Source organism: Lissotriton helveticus, chromosome 5_1 (genome assembly GCF_964261635.1).
Source record: "Lissotriton helveticus chromosome 5_1, aLisHel1.1, whole genome shotgun sequence".
NCBI classification, from domain to species: Eukaryota; Metazoa; Chordata; class Amphibia; order Caudata; family Salamandridae; genus Lissotriton; species Lissotriton helveticus.
Window position 1 is genome coordinate 2,060,935,849 of NC_136065.1, and position 13,960 is coordinate 2,060,949,808.

The window sequence follows — 13,960 nt, forward strand, 5'->3', positions numbered from 1 at the left end:
ATTGAATGTGATCCTTTTTGGGTTATTTTGTCCATTTGGGGAATCCATAGAACATTCAACAGTCTGACTTAGAAGAGAGCCAGGGTGTAGTTGCTAAGGTTGCGGATGATCTTCATTTGAGGTACAAAGGCCAATATTACACACTCCCTGATAGTGCCACCAAAGACAGGTTTGTATGGTGCAGAGTGAGAATCCTCTCATTTAGTTCTTTGGTTCCCACCTTCTCCAGTGCACTCCCAACTACACCTCCTCTTCCTACTGATTTTTTCAGGTTTAAGGACTATGGTCAGAAAGACCCGTGTCTAACTCTCCAACCCATCTAAAAAATATGTAACCCCGAACCCCAGGTCAGAGTTCCAGAAAAGTGTCTCTGACCAGTGTCCAGGCTCCTCAATCTGGAGTGTGGGGGAGAAGATGTCCTGAGTTACAGGGATAGGGTATTTGACAGTCACCGCCCCTGGCCGTTTGGGAGCAAAACCCAAAACATTATCCAGCAAGCAGAGCTGCAGAAGGAGGATTTACCTGTTGGGTACAGGGGCCTGCAGGCCTGCACCCCCAGAGGTGCTTCTGCCCTGTGGAGTTTTCAACCCAGCTACCTGGAGATTGGGATCTGTGAGTGGGATTTGGGTTCTTACTCTGCTGTAAGTTCTAGATATGTATTGATGGAAGAGGCCACCTTGCTGTGAGAGTGGTGGCGGGCGTGTACCCCTGAAGGATGACACTATGTGGGAGAGGAGGAGGAGCTTGAGGATCCTCGACCCTACTCCCTGACTTTGGAGTGTTTGATGATGGAGCTACTGAGGTGGTAGACTTCCAAACGCAAACCACCCAGAGAACAGCTCAGTGGCTGTGGAGAAATTTGATGGTTTGACTTTGGCTCTTTGTGTGCCAGATTGTTTGCATCGTTTCAGGAAAGTCAGTGGTTTATTGATTATGATTAGACCCTTTGGGTAGCGATATATTGATTGGTACAGCCTTTTGTCAAAGTCTATAGGCAGCAGTTTATTAATTGTGAAAAGCTTTTGTCAAAGGCATAGAGCTCTATTTATTGTGGAGAACGTTTGTTGTTTCTCAATGTTCAATTACATGTTCTTGTGCAGCATGTAGTTGTGTTTAAGAGTGGATTGAGTGTTATCATTGTTTCTGCTGAGTTCTGAGTCTCTAGCCTGCGCCACCTCCCTGAGAAAGTCCTGGATTGCTATTGCCTCACTCTCTAGGATCAGGAGTCTGAGGAGTGTAGTTGCTGCTCTGTTCTGGGTCCAATTTCAAGAAAACACAGTATACTGGAGTTGAAAGACTAAAAAACACGATAGAAGTCCTGCAATTCCTGAGTTCCTGGGGATGTAGCTAACCAGTTCCCACAGATCAGTGCCCTCAAGCCACCCCATATTAAAATGACGCCCATCCATAGACCGCCTCTCGCTAGAGATGTACTCAAGCCTCTCAAACATGCACCGATTGTCTCCTTCGCAAAAGGAATCTTCTCTGACTTATAGAACCACACATTTAGAAACGCCAGCTTAGGCGTGTATGACCGCAACAGGTACCGACTCATATTTCACCTTCTTTCCCTCAGGAAAATCCTGGAGAAAACAGTGCCTACCTACATGCAAAAAGAAGTCTAAAAACACCTGCGTAATGACTAACAAACTATCTTGAGGTCAAAATACTGCACAAAAACCATCATGTACAAGGTTACTACAACACAGGATGCAAGGGCAGTGACAGTCTTGAAGTTAAGCAGTGCACAAAAGAAATAACAATAAGGCAAACACCTGGAATTCCATCACTCCTCACATCAGGTGAATTCTGTCACTCCTGTTTTATGAAAAGAATAGAACGCTCACCTCTCCAGGCACCACCTGAGTGATCTTTAATAACAGCCCCAGACCCTAAGGTATATTGTACCGCAGCACCAGCCATTAATTCCCCTATGTGCACAATACAGAATTATTCTCTATTGGGTTGTATATCACTTGTTTGTGTGATGCCAGGGCAGCAGGAATGACACAGCAGATGAAATTGTCAAATTATTTATTCTGTAACAAGGGCGGTGTTTGCTTGATGCCATCAATTCTGGAACTGTGTCCTAAGCCGCTCCTGGGGCCTTGCCCGGCATCTGGGCTGTGGTAGTTTGGCGGCTGTGTTTATACACGTGGGCTTAGAACTGGAGAAAAGGGTGTTAGTGAATTATGAGGTGCTAGTTGATGATGGTCAACCTGCTGATGATTTTCCGCTAGTACACATTGGAGTACTAGCTGATGCTGGAGCTGTAAATGATGATAGAATGATAGCTGATGATTGGTGTGTATCTCAGGATGGATACCTCTTAATGATGGGTTACTAGCTGAGAGTTGGGCTCTAGTTAAAAGCTTGGTGTTAGTTGATGATGGTCTCAAGTCAATGATGGGGCACTAGCGATGTGGTCTTCTATGATGATGACTCAACAGTTGATGATGGGGTGCTATAGGATGCTGGGTTTCTGTTGCAGTAACCCCCCCCACACACTTTTTGCCAGACTACTGATGCATTTTGACTTGATGTGCCCTGGGTCCCTGCCAAACAGGTTCCAGCGTCTGTGTTCTTTCCCCAAAACTGTACTTTGTACCCCCAATTGGCACCTCTCTGGCCACATGTCAGTCGCTTGTAAAAGGCACGGTACCATGGGTACCAAGGGCACTGTGGCCAGGGAAGGCCTCTAAGGGCAGCAGCACTTATTGTGCCACCCACCTGTAGAGGCCCTGTACTTTTACGCATACACACTGCCATTGCAGGCTGTGTATTTTGGTGCAGAACAAAGTGAAGAGTCGGCATGGCACACATCCCTGTGTGCCATGCCTACAACCCACTGCCCTGGCATAGATCAGTCACCCGTCTAGCTGGGTGCACTATACAAGTGGTGAGGGTACAGGTGCATGAGCCCTGTACCCCTACAGTTTCTAAGTCAATTCTTAGACATTGTAAGTGCAGTAGTGCCATTAAGAGCATATGGTGCTGGGAGCTTGTCACTATGAACACCACAGCACCATAATGGCTTTACTGAAAGCTGGTGAGTTTGGTATCAAACATCTCAGCACATTAAATCCACGCTGATGCCAGTGTGGGAGTTAATCAAACATTCACTAAGAGGATACCTTAGAGATGCACCCTGAAAAACTACCAGCCTCTGATGGGGTCACTGACTGGTACACACCAGCCTGCCACCACAAGACATGTTTCTGGACCCATGTGGTGGGAGCCTTCGTACCCTGAGCCCAGAAACAAAGCCATTTCTGGGTGGAGGTGTTCACAGCTCCCCAGGCCAGGAAGAGCCATCTGTGGCAGGGGAGCTTCAAAGACCTTGCTGTCTTCGTAATGCGACCCCCAGCCTCTCCTGCTATCAGGAGTAGGCCCCCTTCAAGTCTCCCCTCCTTTTCGGCAGGAAGATAGGCGAGAAAAATTAGCCCGCCCGGAAGGTGTACCCTCCTCTGCCAACCCCACCCCTCATGTAGGGGAGGTAAGGTGAAGTCCACTCTTCAGTGGCAGCCATCTTGCAGATGGCAGGCACTCCCCAATCAGGATTAGGGATTGTGCTCACTCCTCCACGTTGGGTGAGCACACCAAGGGTGTAGTCACCCTAAGGTCAGTAGCCTAGTGGCTACTGACCTCGAGACCCCTAAAACGCCCCTAAATACAGTATTTAGGGGCAGCCCTGAACCAAGAAGGCAGACAAGAAACTACAAGATGAAAAGAAGAAGAAGGACTGAACAGCCGTGCCGAAGCTAAGAAGAGAAGGACGCCCACTGACTTGGCCCCAGCCCTACCAGCCTGTCCCCACCTCGAACCTGCAGAAGCAATACTCCGGTGTGTCCTGCAGCCAAGAACGCAGAGGACCTGCCCTGCCTTCAAAAGAAAAGACTCTGTCTCCTGTGAACACCGGATTTGTTCACCAACAGACTCCAGCTCCTGCAAGATCCGCAAGTCTGCACCACTCTGCACCCAACGCCCACGGCCAAAGTTTGAGTGGCCCAACGCCACAAGGACGTCTCCCAGGTGATCCTGGCCTGAGATCCAGTGATCCCTGACCTGCCACAAGCCTCCTGTTGACGCCTGCTGACTCAAACCGGATGGTCCCTCCAACTGCGACCAGGAGCTGGTAAGAAGATCCGACCCTAAAAGGTACCCCTGTACCCAACGCCCCACGCCCTTGGGTGGCCCAACTGACGGTGCCTAACAAACCCCCAGCATCCCAACGTACCTCTTCAAGTGGTGGTCTCACCCAGAAGACCTTCTGTAGTAACCACGCTTACAGTGGTATGTGGTAGAAGCGTATTTATTCACAAGTACATCTAAACAGCTTCACAGTAACCTCCAGCTTTTCAAACTGACTCCAGTCTTAGAACTCCCTACGATGTCATCCCATTACATCATTGAGTGCCATAACAGAGGAAAGACATTTCCACACATCTCCCCCCTTACAAATGTTTCCTTACAAGTGATAAAGAGAACATACATGAATAGTCCAAATATGAATACAATTAAATCATTACAATTGATACAGAAAAAAATTACGAATATTGCAACATAAATATAATGAAAATAGAATCACTATTCCATAAGATATGGAATATGAACCTTACACAAATTACCCTTACTCCATTCTCTTCCATCATCCAACTTCACTACAGATCCCATCACTTAAACCACTCTCTGAGGCTGAGAATACTTGCTCTCTCCTTTTCTGACAAATCCCATCTTTCTCGCAACAACTCAATCACCACATCTCATCTGAACATCTTTCACACTCTTCCTCCTATCGTAACTCGCTTTGTTGCACTCATGCGACTCCTTAACTCTTTCATCAATACACTCACGATCCACCTAAACTTGACTTTTCTTCTGCAACCATACATGAGACTCTGTGGTTGCAGGTTCGCTGCCTTTCAGAGCAATGAACTGGGAAACTCCAGTGATGGAATGGGGAGCCGCCCTATAGGCCCACATCATCTTGTTCAATTCCTCTCTCCACATCAATCCATTTGCCAGGGATAACTGGACGTTGTCTACAATTATTCTGTTAACTCTTTCAACCAGTCCATTGGCCTGCGGCCTAAACAATGCTACCTTAACATGTTTAATTCGCAAATAATCAAGAAATTTAGACATTACATTAGACACCAATTGCACTCCATTATCAGTGACTAATGTTCTAGGAATACCTTCTTCTAAGAATGCTTCCTTAAGAAATTCAATCACTTTCACAGATGTGATATTCTCAACAGGTTTGACAGTAAACCATGTACTATGGTAATCTACCAGAACAATTAAAAATCTGATCCTAACATCTAGCCTTTCAATTGGATCTAAAAAATCCAAAGCTAATTTCTCCCATTGTCGATCACTGCCCTTTATACACCCCAACGGTGCTTCACGAACAACCTTACACTTATCACTGTTGCTACAAGCATAACAATCTTTAACAATCTCCCCCACTTCCCTATCCATTTCAGGCCAGAGAAATAGTAAGAGTACGATTAAGAGGGTAAGAGTAAAAGAGTACGAGAGTAAGAGTTAGAGTAGGAGCATAAGAGTAAGAGAGTAAGAGAAAGAGTAAGAGTAAGAGTAAGAGAGTGAGAGTAAGAGAGTAAGAGTAAGAGAGTAGTAAGAGAGTAAGAGTAAAAGAGTAAGAGTAAGAGAGTAAGAGGGTATGACTTAGAGTAAGAGAGTAAGAGAGCAAGAGTAAGAGAGTAAGAGTAAAAGAGTAAAAACACGAGTAAGAGAGTAAGAGTTAGAGTAAGAGAGTAGGAGTAAGAGAGTAAGAGTAAAAGAGTAAGAGTAAGAGTAAGAGAGTAAGAGTAAGAGCAAGAGTAAGAGAGTGGGAGTTCGAGTAAGAGAGTAAAAGTAAGAGAGTACAATAAAGAGTAAGAGTAAGAGAGGAAGAGTAATAGTAAGAGAGTAAGGGTAAGAGTAAGAGAGTAAGAGTAAGAAAAGAGTAAGAGTAAGAGAATAAGCATAATAGTAAGAGAGAATGTGTAAGAATAAGAGTAAGAGTAAGAGTAAGCAACTAAGAGTAAGAGGTTGAGGGGCATTTTGCAGAAATGGTTGCTGCTGTGCTGGAGTAAGAGCGTAAGAGTAAGAGAGTAAGTGTAAGCATAAGAGCAAGAGCGTAAGAGCAAGGCAGGGATGGGGGTGGGCCACTTGCCCCTGGAGGGGGAGGGAACAGCAGGGCTCAAGTCGGGGTGGATGAGCACCCCAACTAAGTGTAGAGTAGGGGCAGCGGCAGAGAGAGTTTCATATGTATCAATTTTAGCTGAACCTGGAACTGAGGGTGCCACCTTTCTGGTACCCGCCACTTTGTTCAGTAGCTCCTTGATCGTTTTGATAGCACCTAAATACACCTCAGAGAACAAGCTATCACCTTGTGCAGCGGGTGATTTCGGGATTCACGAAAGACTGACAGAGTCAATGATCACTTTATTGGATTTGAATTAAACAAATCATAAAAGAACATGAAAACTGAGGCATATTATAAATAGCGGGCCTTTAGATGCCCATCCATTAACACAGGTTGAGGGTGGTGTTACGGATGAGCATTTGGCGCGAGTGGACACTACCCCCGAGATTAGGTCCACTGTGGACCAGATTGCCCCATCGGGGTTACAGATTTTGAATTAGAATTATGCCAGGGAAAATGTACATCCTAGTAGCATGACGATAGCTGTTGCTACCATAAAGACCAGTGAGTTTTTTAATGCCAGGGAAAATGAACACCCTTGTAGCATGACGATAGCTGTTTCTACCATAAAGACAAGTGAGTTTTTTAATATCATGACATGGAATGTGGCTGGGATTAAAAACAAGATCAATGACGAGGAATGGCTGAAAACACTAGAGGGGTGTGTGGTTATATTAATTCAAGAAACCTGGTGTTTAGAGCCTTTCTTTGTTAATGGTTACCAAACCATATGCACAAATACTAGGCCTTCTAGGATGGGTAAAGCAGAGGGTGGTTTAGCCAGACTAATTACGGTCACCCCGCCCTTGCTCTTAAAGGATACATATACTTCATCACCTCATTATCAATTTTTTTAATTTTTATTCAAAAGGCAAACAGGCCATAGTCATAATTAATTTTAATAATAATATTTTTGATAAAACAAGGGGAATGGTTATTAAAGCACTTGAAAATGATTTGGATAAATTCCTGAAGGGAGTTTTCGGGGATTTTATTCTAGTTTGGCCGGACGATTGTAATTGCGTCAAGTGCACCTATGACGCTGGAGAACCCTGGGGTACTGTGATGATTTTGGAGGCAGGATCCTGCATTATGTTATTTGTTATTTTAAATTTATATCTAGGCGCAACAGCTACCCAAAAGGCTTACCTTGCACCCGGCAGAAACAACAGCAGAAAAGAGGAATGGAACTTACTGATCGAAAAGCCAGGTTTTGAGGGATTTACGAAAGAGTGTGACATTCATCTGAGTTCGAAGGGACAGCAGAAGATTATTCCATAAAACATGGCTCAAATAAGAGAATGAACGGCCACCCATACGGGATAGTCTGATCCTTGGCACCTGAAATTTAGCTTGAGTAGGAGATCTAAGAGTACGGGAAGGTATGTAGAGGTGGACCAAATTTTGCACATACATAGGAGCCATGCCGTGCTTAATTCTGAACATATAGTTCAGAGCTTGTATGTATGGGGAGACAATTAACAACGCTGTACATGAATATGACCTAGCTGTTCTAGAGCCCACCGGTTTAGCTGGTGACACAATAGTGCAAATGTATGAAGGGAGAAGGCCATCTTCAATCATAGATCATTTTATTGTCTCATCCAATTTTTGTGACAAGGTAGAAATAACACAAATCAATACAAGTCTTTTTAGTGATCATAACCCCATAATCTTGTCGCTGAGACTTAATTTAACTCCTAAAGCACGGGGGAATACTATGGATGCAGAAATAAATACACAAGTCAATAATGGTATCTCAATAAAGTGGACTGGAGTGAATCCAACTACATTCATGGAAAATGATATAGATATCTGTCTAGACGGTTCTACTTCTAATCGGGAAACTGTAAATGCCTTCTGTAACATTACTAATACCATTGCTGGTCAATTAACAATTAAAAGGAGAAAGAAACCTTGTGACTTAGGGCCATATGTATCAAAGTACCGTTTTGCGAATTCCAAATAGCGATTTTTAAGGAATCGCTATTTAGAATTCGCAAAACGGTATGTATGTACAAAATCGCTTTTTTATAGCGATTCCTTACCATTCCTAATTTGCGATTAGCAAATTGCTCATCGCAAATTACCCATTCATTTCTATATTCCAGGAGGCCCATAGGAATGAAGGGGCAATTTGCGATTAGCAATTTGCTAAACGCAAATTAGGAATATTTTCAAGGGTGCAGGGGTGTCTCAAGAACACCCTACTGCACCCCTGAAAACGACATGTGGGGGCATATGGCGCACATACATGCCCTAAGGGCATGTATGAGCGTCATATGGCACCTTTGGAATTTAAATAAATTGCTTATTTACAAGAATTCGCAATTTACCACCAACTTGAAGTTGGTGGTAATCTGCGAATCCTTATGGGCATTTTTGCATAAATATTTCTTTGATAAATTGCATTTAAGGAATCGCAGATTTTGCGATTCCTTAAGTGCAATCGCAAAATAAGGAATGGCAAAATTTGCGATTCCTTATGTTGCTGAGAAAATGTTTCATACATACCATTTAGCTAATTAGCATTTGCAAAGGCCGAAATTCGCCGAATTTCGGCCTTTGCGAATGCTAATTAGCCTGATACATATGGCCCTAAAACCCTAGATGGTTTAACCATGAATGCACTAGGTTAAATAGGGAACTCAAAATCACACTGAAATAAAAACCTGGGGATAGTGAAAGGATTTTTCTGGTGAGGAAAGACTATAAAAAAAGTTGTGAAAGATAGGAAAAGGGAAATATGTGAGGGGGCATGGGAGAAATTAACTCAAGCAGCAGAGCTGAATGAACAAACCCTCTTTTGGAAAATAATTAATCATCCATACTTTAGCGGGAAAAATGCAGTTAAAATCGAAACCGTGGTGACCCCGGAAGACTGGGTATCCCATTATGAGAGAATTTCTAACCCAGACGCTCTGAAAATAGTTGATTGAAATAGGGATAATTTGCGAATAATAGAACCAGTCAGTTGCAGATGCACCTAAAGTAGGTAGACGCCCCACGCCAGTATTACTATATTCAGACAATGCTCTCCTAATTTCTAGGACAGCAAATGGGCTGCAACTCCTAATAGATAATTTTACATCGTACATGACAGAAAAAGATTTACAGTTAAACCTAAAGAAAACATTTGTCTAAACAAGTGGGAGTAATACAATTAAAACAAGGCAACATTATGTGAGTGTAACTATAATTAATAGAGTTTTATCTTTCTCATATTTGGGGATGCTTTTTAATAATAACGGTTCATGGAATACACACATCGAAAAGTTCAAAAATAAATTTTTAAGAATCACAGAGTTCATCCTTGGATTTTCTGCGAAATTCGGTAATAAACCCACTCGTGAACTTCTAATCCTGTACCGAAGCAAATGCGTCCCAGGGGTCTGCTGTGGGGCTGCTATCTGGGGGAGAGCAAATACAGCCTCCCCTACAAACCCAGGAAAATAAATTTTTTTTTAAAGATTATGGCAGTCCCTAAGGCTTCAGCTAATTATATAATCCATAAAGAATTGTCGGCCCCTTATCTCAGTGATACAATAAATATGGCTGGCCTGACATTCTGGAGAGGGATATGGGAAAAGGATGAAACAAAGTTCATTTAAGAAATAATAATGGATTGCCTAACACTAGACGGTAGCTGGAAAATACCGTGGCTGGAGCATATTTTTAATTTGCTAACACGGTGTAAAATAGATTTGGATAAAAGGAACCCTACATCCATCCTAGAGCTCGGTAAAAGCGAGCTGAAGCTCAAATACCTGAATGGCTTGGAAAATGAAAGGAAAAGGGTTGCCATTAAAAAACCTATTGTTGCTCTTTATTGCAAAGGATCACCTACGATGACACTACAGCCCTGCTTAATGCTGGTTAGAAATACACAACACAGATTTTACCTGACCAGATTAAGTCCTGGGACATTACATTACCTGTTCGCATTCCCAAAAATGGAAAAGTTGGGCCTTAAACTACCGAATTGCCAGTGCGAAGGAAAAAAAATGCAATCCACGCTGCATTTTGTTTTGTTCTGTAGTTTTTACAGGGACATCCGAAAAAATATTTTAAAGCCCTTTTTTTTATCGAATGGACTTTTTAATTATAAACAAGCTTTTAATTTCACTTGTAGTCTAGGACATTTGAAAATTATAAACTCTCTGACTAGATATGTGCAACTCGCTGTTAGAAAAAGAAAGGATTATGCTCATTTAGATGCACTATCATATGAAATTATGGATGAAAATTATTAGACTCTTCCACCTTAGTATTTAAATGGAAACGAAAATGTATTTGTATTTTATGTAACTTCGTGTTTGCATTTTCCCCTATATTGTCTAGCTGATGCTTTCAAGATGAGACAAGACACTTTGCACTTTATATATGCATTTCCATCAACATATGCATTAATATTATAAATTAATATGAACCTTTTGTTTGCATTGCTTTGTGTAATATGAGCTGGTTATACGCTAAAGTTTGTTTTACAATAGCTCGATGCCTCCTTTTGCATGAATATTAGTATTAAATGTCATGAAATGTTGCTACTTTTTATTCTGTATAAATATAATGTGATATTTTAATGATCTTAATTGTGATGTAATATGCTTTTATGGTAATGTCCATTTGCACCGAATAAAGCTTATTTTGATTTGATTTGATTTGAAAACGGAGATACAGAGGTAACAAAAGAACAGTCTGAACAGATAGACACATGTCCATCATGACTGCTCATACATATGAATGAAACCAAGAGGCGTAAATCTAAACATTGAAGACACAATAAGGCAGGTCTAACTTGTGTAAAATACATTGACAGAAGCAGCGGACGAATATAATTAAAACATAATCTAGAAAATTTGGGGCACATGAAAAGGATGTATGACATTACAACGCACGGTTTTACCACGAATGCCTTTACATCGCAGTTTTTACAACGCATGCTGTTACAACGCATAGCGTTAAGGGGTGCTGGATAGTGAATAGTTTAATTTACTATTCCAACTCCAGTCCCCGTGGATAGTAGGGAAGGTTTTGGATAGTAAATTAAATCTATTCCCTATCCTAGAGCGCCCCGCAGCGCTATGCGTTGTAATAACATGCGTTGTAATAGTTGCGTCGTAAAGGCACTGCGTGGTAAAAGTTGCGTTGTAAAGGATGTTCCCCATATGAAAACAATGTGCAAGGTATCAAATTTAGCAGCAAGGTCACAAGTGCGAAGCACAGACGAACAGAGTCATTTTTAACGTGTTTGGACTCTCTCACCTGCGTTTTGATTGCCCTGGACAGCTTGGCTCATCAGAAGTCCCAGGAATAGACCAAGTCCCAGAATCCTCATGGCTGCTTCCCTGCAGTGCCCTCGCGCCCCCGGAGCAGTGCACCAACTACAGCTCGCAGGGTAAGATGTAACCCGCTCCTCACAGCTGCAAGTCCTCGCCTCTCGATGAGGAAGTCAACTTTTTTCACAAGACACATTTAGAACTCGGAAGGTGTCTGAGCCCTCGCGTGCCATGCAGGGCTGGATTGGCCATAGCGGGCACCGGGCGCCTTTGTGAGCACACAGCTTTCCTCACCACTCTTTAAGCAGACATGTGATGTTATCCTTTTTTGGATGGATGCCTATGTCAGTGACGTAATGAAACTTGAGGGAGGGACCCACACTCTGGACCAAGTGGGGGGTGCAGGGGGCTCTGGTTACGCCACCGGCCCAAGTTTGTCAGGTAACAGAACTTAGGCACATGCATCAAGGTAAATTGCATTCGCAAACGGTGCGAATCGCAAATTTCAGCCGTTTGCGAATGCAATTTCCTTTTTTGGGATGCATCATGTTTTTTTATATTTTCGCAATTTAAGGAATCGCAATTATGTTGCGATTTCTTAAATTGCGATTGCATTTAAGAAATCCCAATTTGCGATTTCTTAAATGCAATGCATCACACTTTAGAAATTGCGAATTCGCAAATAGGGAGAGGTAAATTACCATGAAGTTTACCTTCATGGTAATTTGCGAAAACCTTGAAAAATGCACAAAAGTGCATTTTTCAAAGTTTCATTTTACACACACACATGCCCTTGGGGCATGTATGTGTGAAAAATGTTCTTAAAGTTAAATTTCAGGGGTGCAATTAAGGAAAATTAAGAATTCGCAAAAAAAATTGCGATTTCTCGATGCATTGCCGTTTGCGATTTCTTAATTGCGATTCCTTAATTTTCGCAATTAAGAAATCACAAACGGGAACAATGATGCATGTGGCCGTTAGACCCTGGGAGATACAAGCATTGGCAATGCTGATAAATCTGACAGAAACTGATACATTCTCTTCAGTCACTGGTGAGTTTAGACACCCAATAACTTATCATACATACAGTTCGTCACACATGCTTGAACTCATGCTGCCATTCATCCACCCAAGGGCTCTTTCTGGTATTCACCCACTCGCCTAACCAATAACCATACTCAGAAAATATTTGCTAGAAAAATTTAAATAATTAAAGAAAAATACAAAAAGAAGAACACCGCATAAACGTGACCGGCAACTGTTTGCAACATAGTTGGTTTCCCTCAGTTCATCCACCCCCCCAACTCTCCTGTCAATCATCCAGCTATATTGCCTCTTGGTCTTGTCCAGGTATATCTACCGGTCTGCACAGCATCCCTCGATATTCGTTCCAGTTCCCCCAAACCTTAGTCCATTTTTGTGGGCAGCCTTTACTCTCATAGACCGCTCTCTCCGCAAGCATACACCAGTCCATATCTGCCTTTCTTATATTATTTATTATTATTATTTAGCATTTATAGAGAGTGTAGCTACCCGAGGGCATCCCAGCGCTAGCGGCTAAACAAAGGGAGTGGTTAATAAGTGTAGCAGGTGAATATTAGATTATACGACAGAGTGTTGGAAAAGCCAGGTCTTCAGACATTGTCGGAAGGGGAGATGGCGGGTTTCCGAGTGAAGTTCTAAGGACAGACGTTCCAGAGTCTGGCAACATTGTACAAAAAAGACCTTTCTTAAAAAATACCACTTCTTACCCTTCTGATTTTGGGGTTGACTGTGTGCTTGAGGTGAGCTGAGCTTAGGCATTTCCTAGGGCAGTAGGGGGGGGATAAGAGCGCTGTTAATAGCTGGACCCTTTCCCCACATGGTCTTATGGGCTATGCACAGCGCCTTAAACTTTACTCTTTCCAGGACAGGTAACCAGTGTAGGGTCTTCAGAGCTGGTTTGACTGACTGGTTTTTTTAAACTCCCAGTAGCAGTTTGGCAGCGCAGTTTTGTGCAATTTGGAGCTTCCTTATTGTTGCCTTGCGAGCTCCTAGGTAAAGGGAGTTTCCATAATCCAGGCACGATAAAATTAAGGTTTGTATCAGGGGCCTCCTTGCATTCATTGGGATAAGAGGGAGAACCTTTTGGAGAAGTATGATGATATCAAAGCAAGCCCCTGTTACTTTTACTGCTTTGACTACCAGCTTAAGGGAGATATCGAACCAAACGCCCAGGTTTTTTATCCTGGTCTTGGAGGTTGGAGGAGGACCCAGGCAAGTGGGCCATATCTGTTTGAGATCCATGTTGGAAGTGTTACCCAGAAACATTAGTTCTGTTTTTCCTCCATTTAACTTGAGGCAGGATTGCTCCTTCCAGAATACCACTTTCTCCATACAGACTTCGAAGTCGGAGGGAAAGTTTCAGGGTCCATTAAGGGTAATTACCAGCTATGTATCGTCTGCATAGATGACGATTTTTATCCCA

The 13,960-nt window shown here is 42.7% G+C and overlaps 1 protein-coding gene across 2 annotated transcripts in view; it reads right to left on the reverse strand.

The window, feature by feature from the left end:
- The window catches only part of LOC144756289 (uncharacterized), a 199,403-nt gene extending 187,596 nt beyond the window's left edge, over positions 1-11,807 (reverse strand). Inside the window, exon 1 of one of the 2 annotated variants that reach the window (XM_078645950.1) lies at positions 11,480-11,807. In XM_078645950.1, the coding sequence (XP_078502076.1) occupies positions 11,480-11,552 (73 nt within the window). In that variant the 5' untranslated portion in view covers positions 11,553-11,807. Of the gene's footprint in view, positions 1-11,471 lie in introns of both variants that reach the window. The other variant, XM_078645951.1, reaches the window with a different exon arrangement.
- Between the last annotated feature and the right edge of the window lie 2,153 nt (positions 11,808-13,960).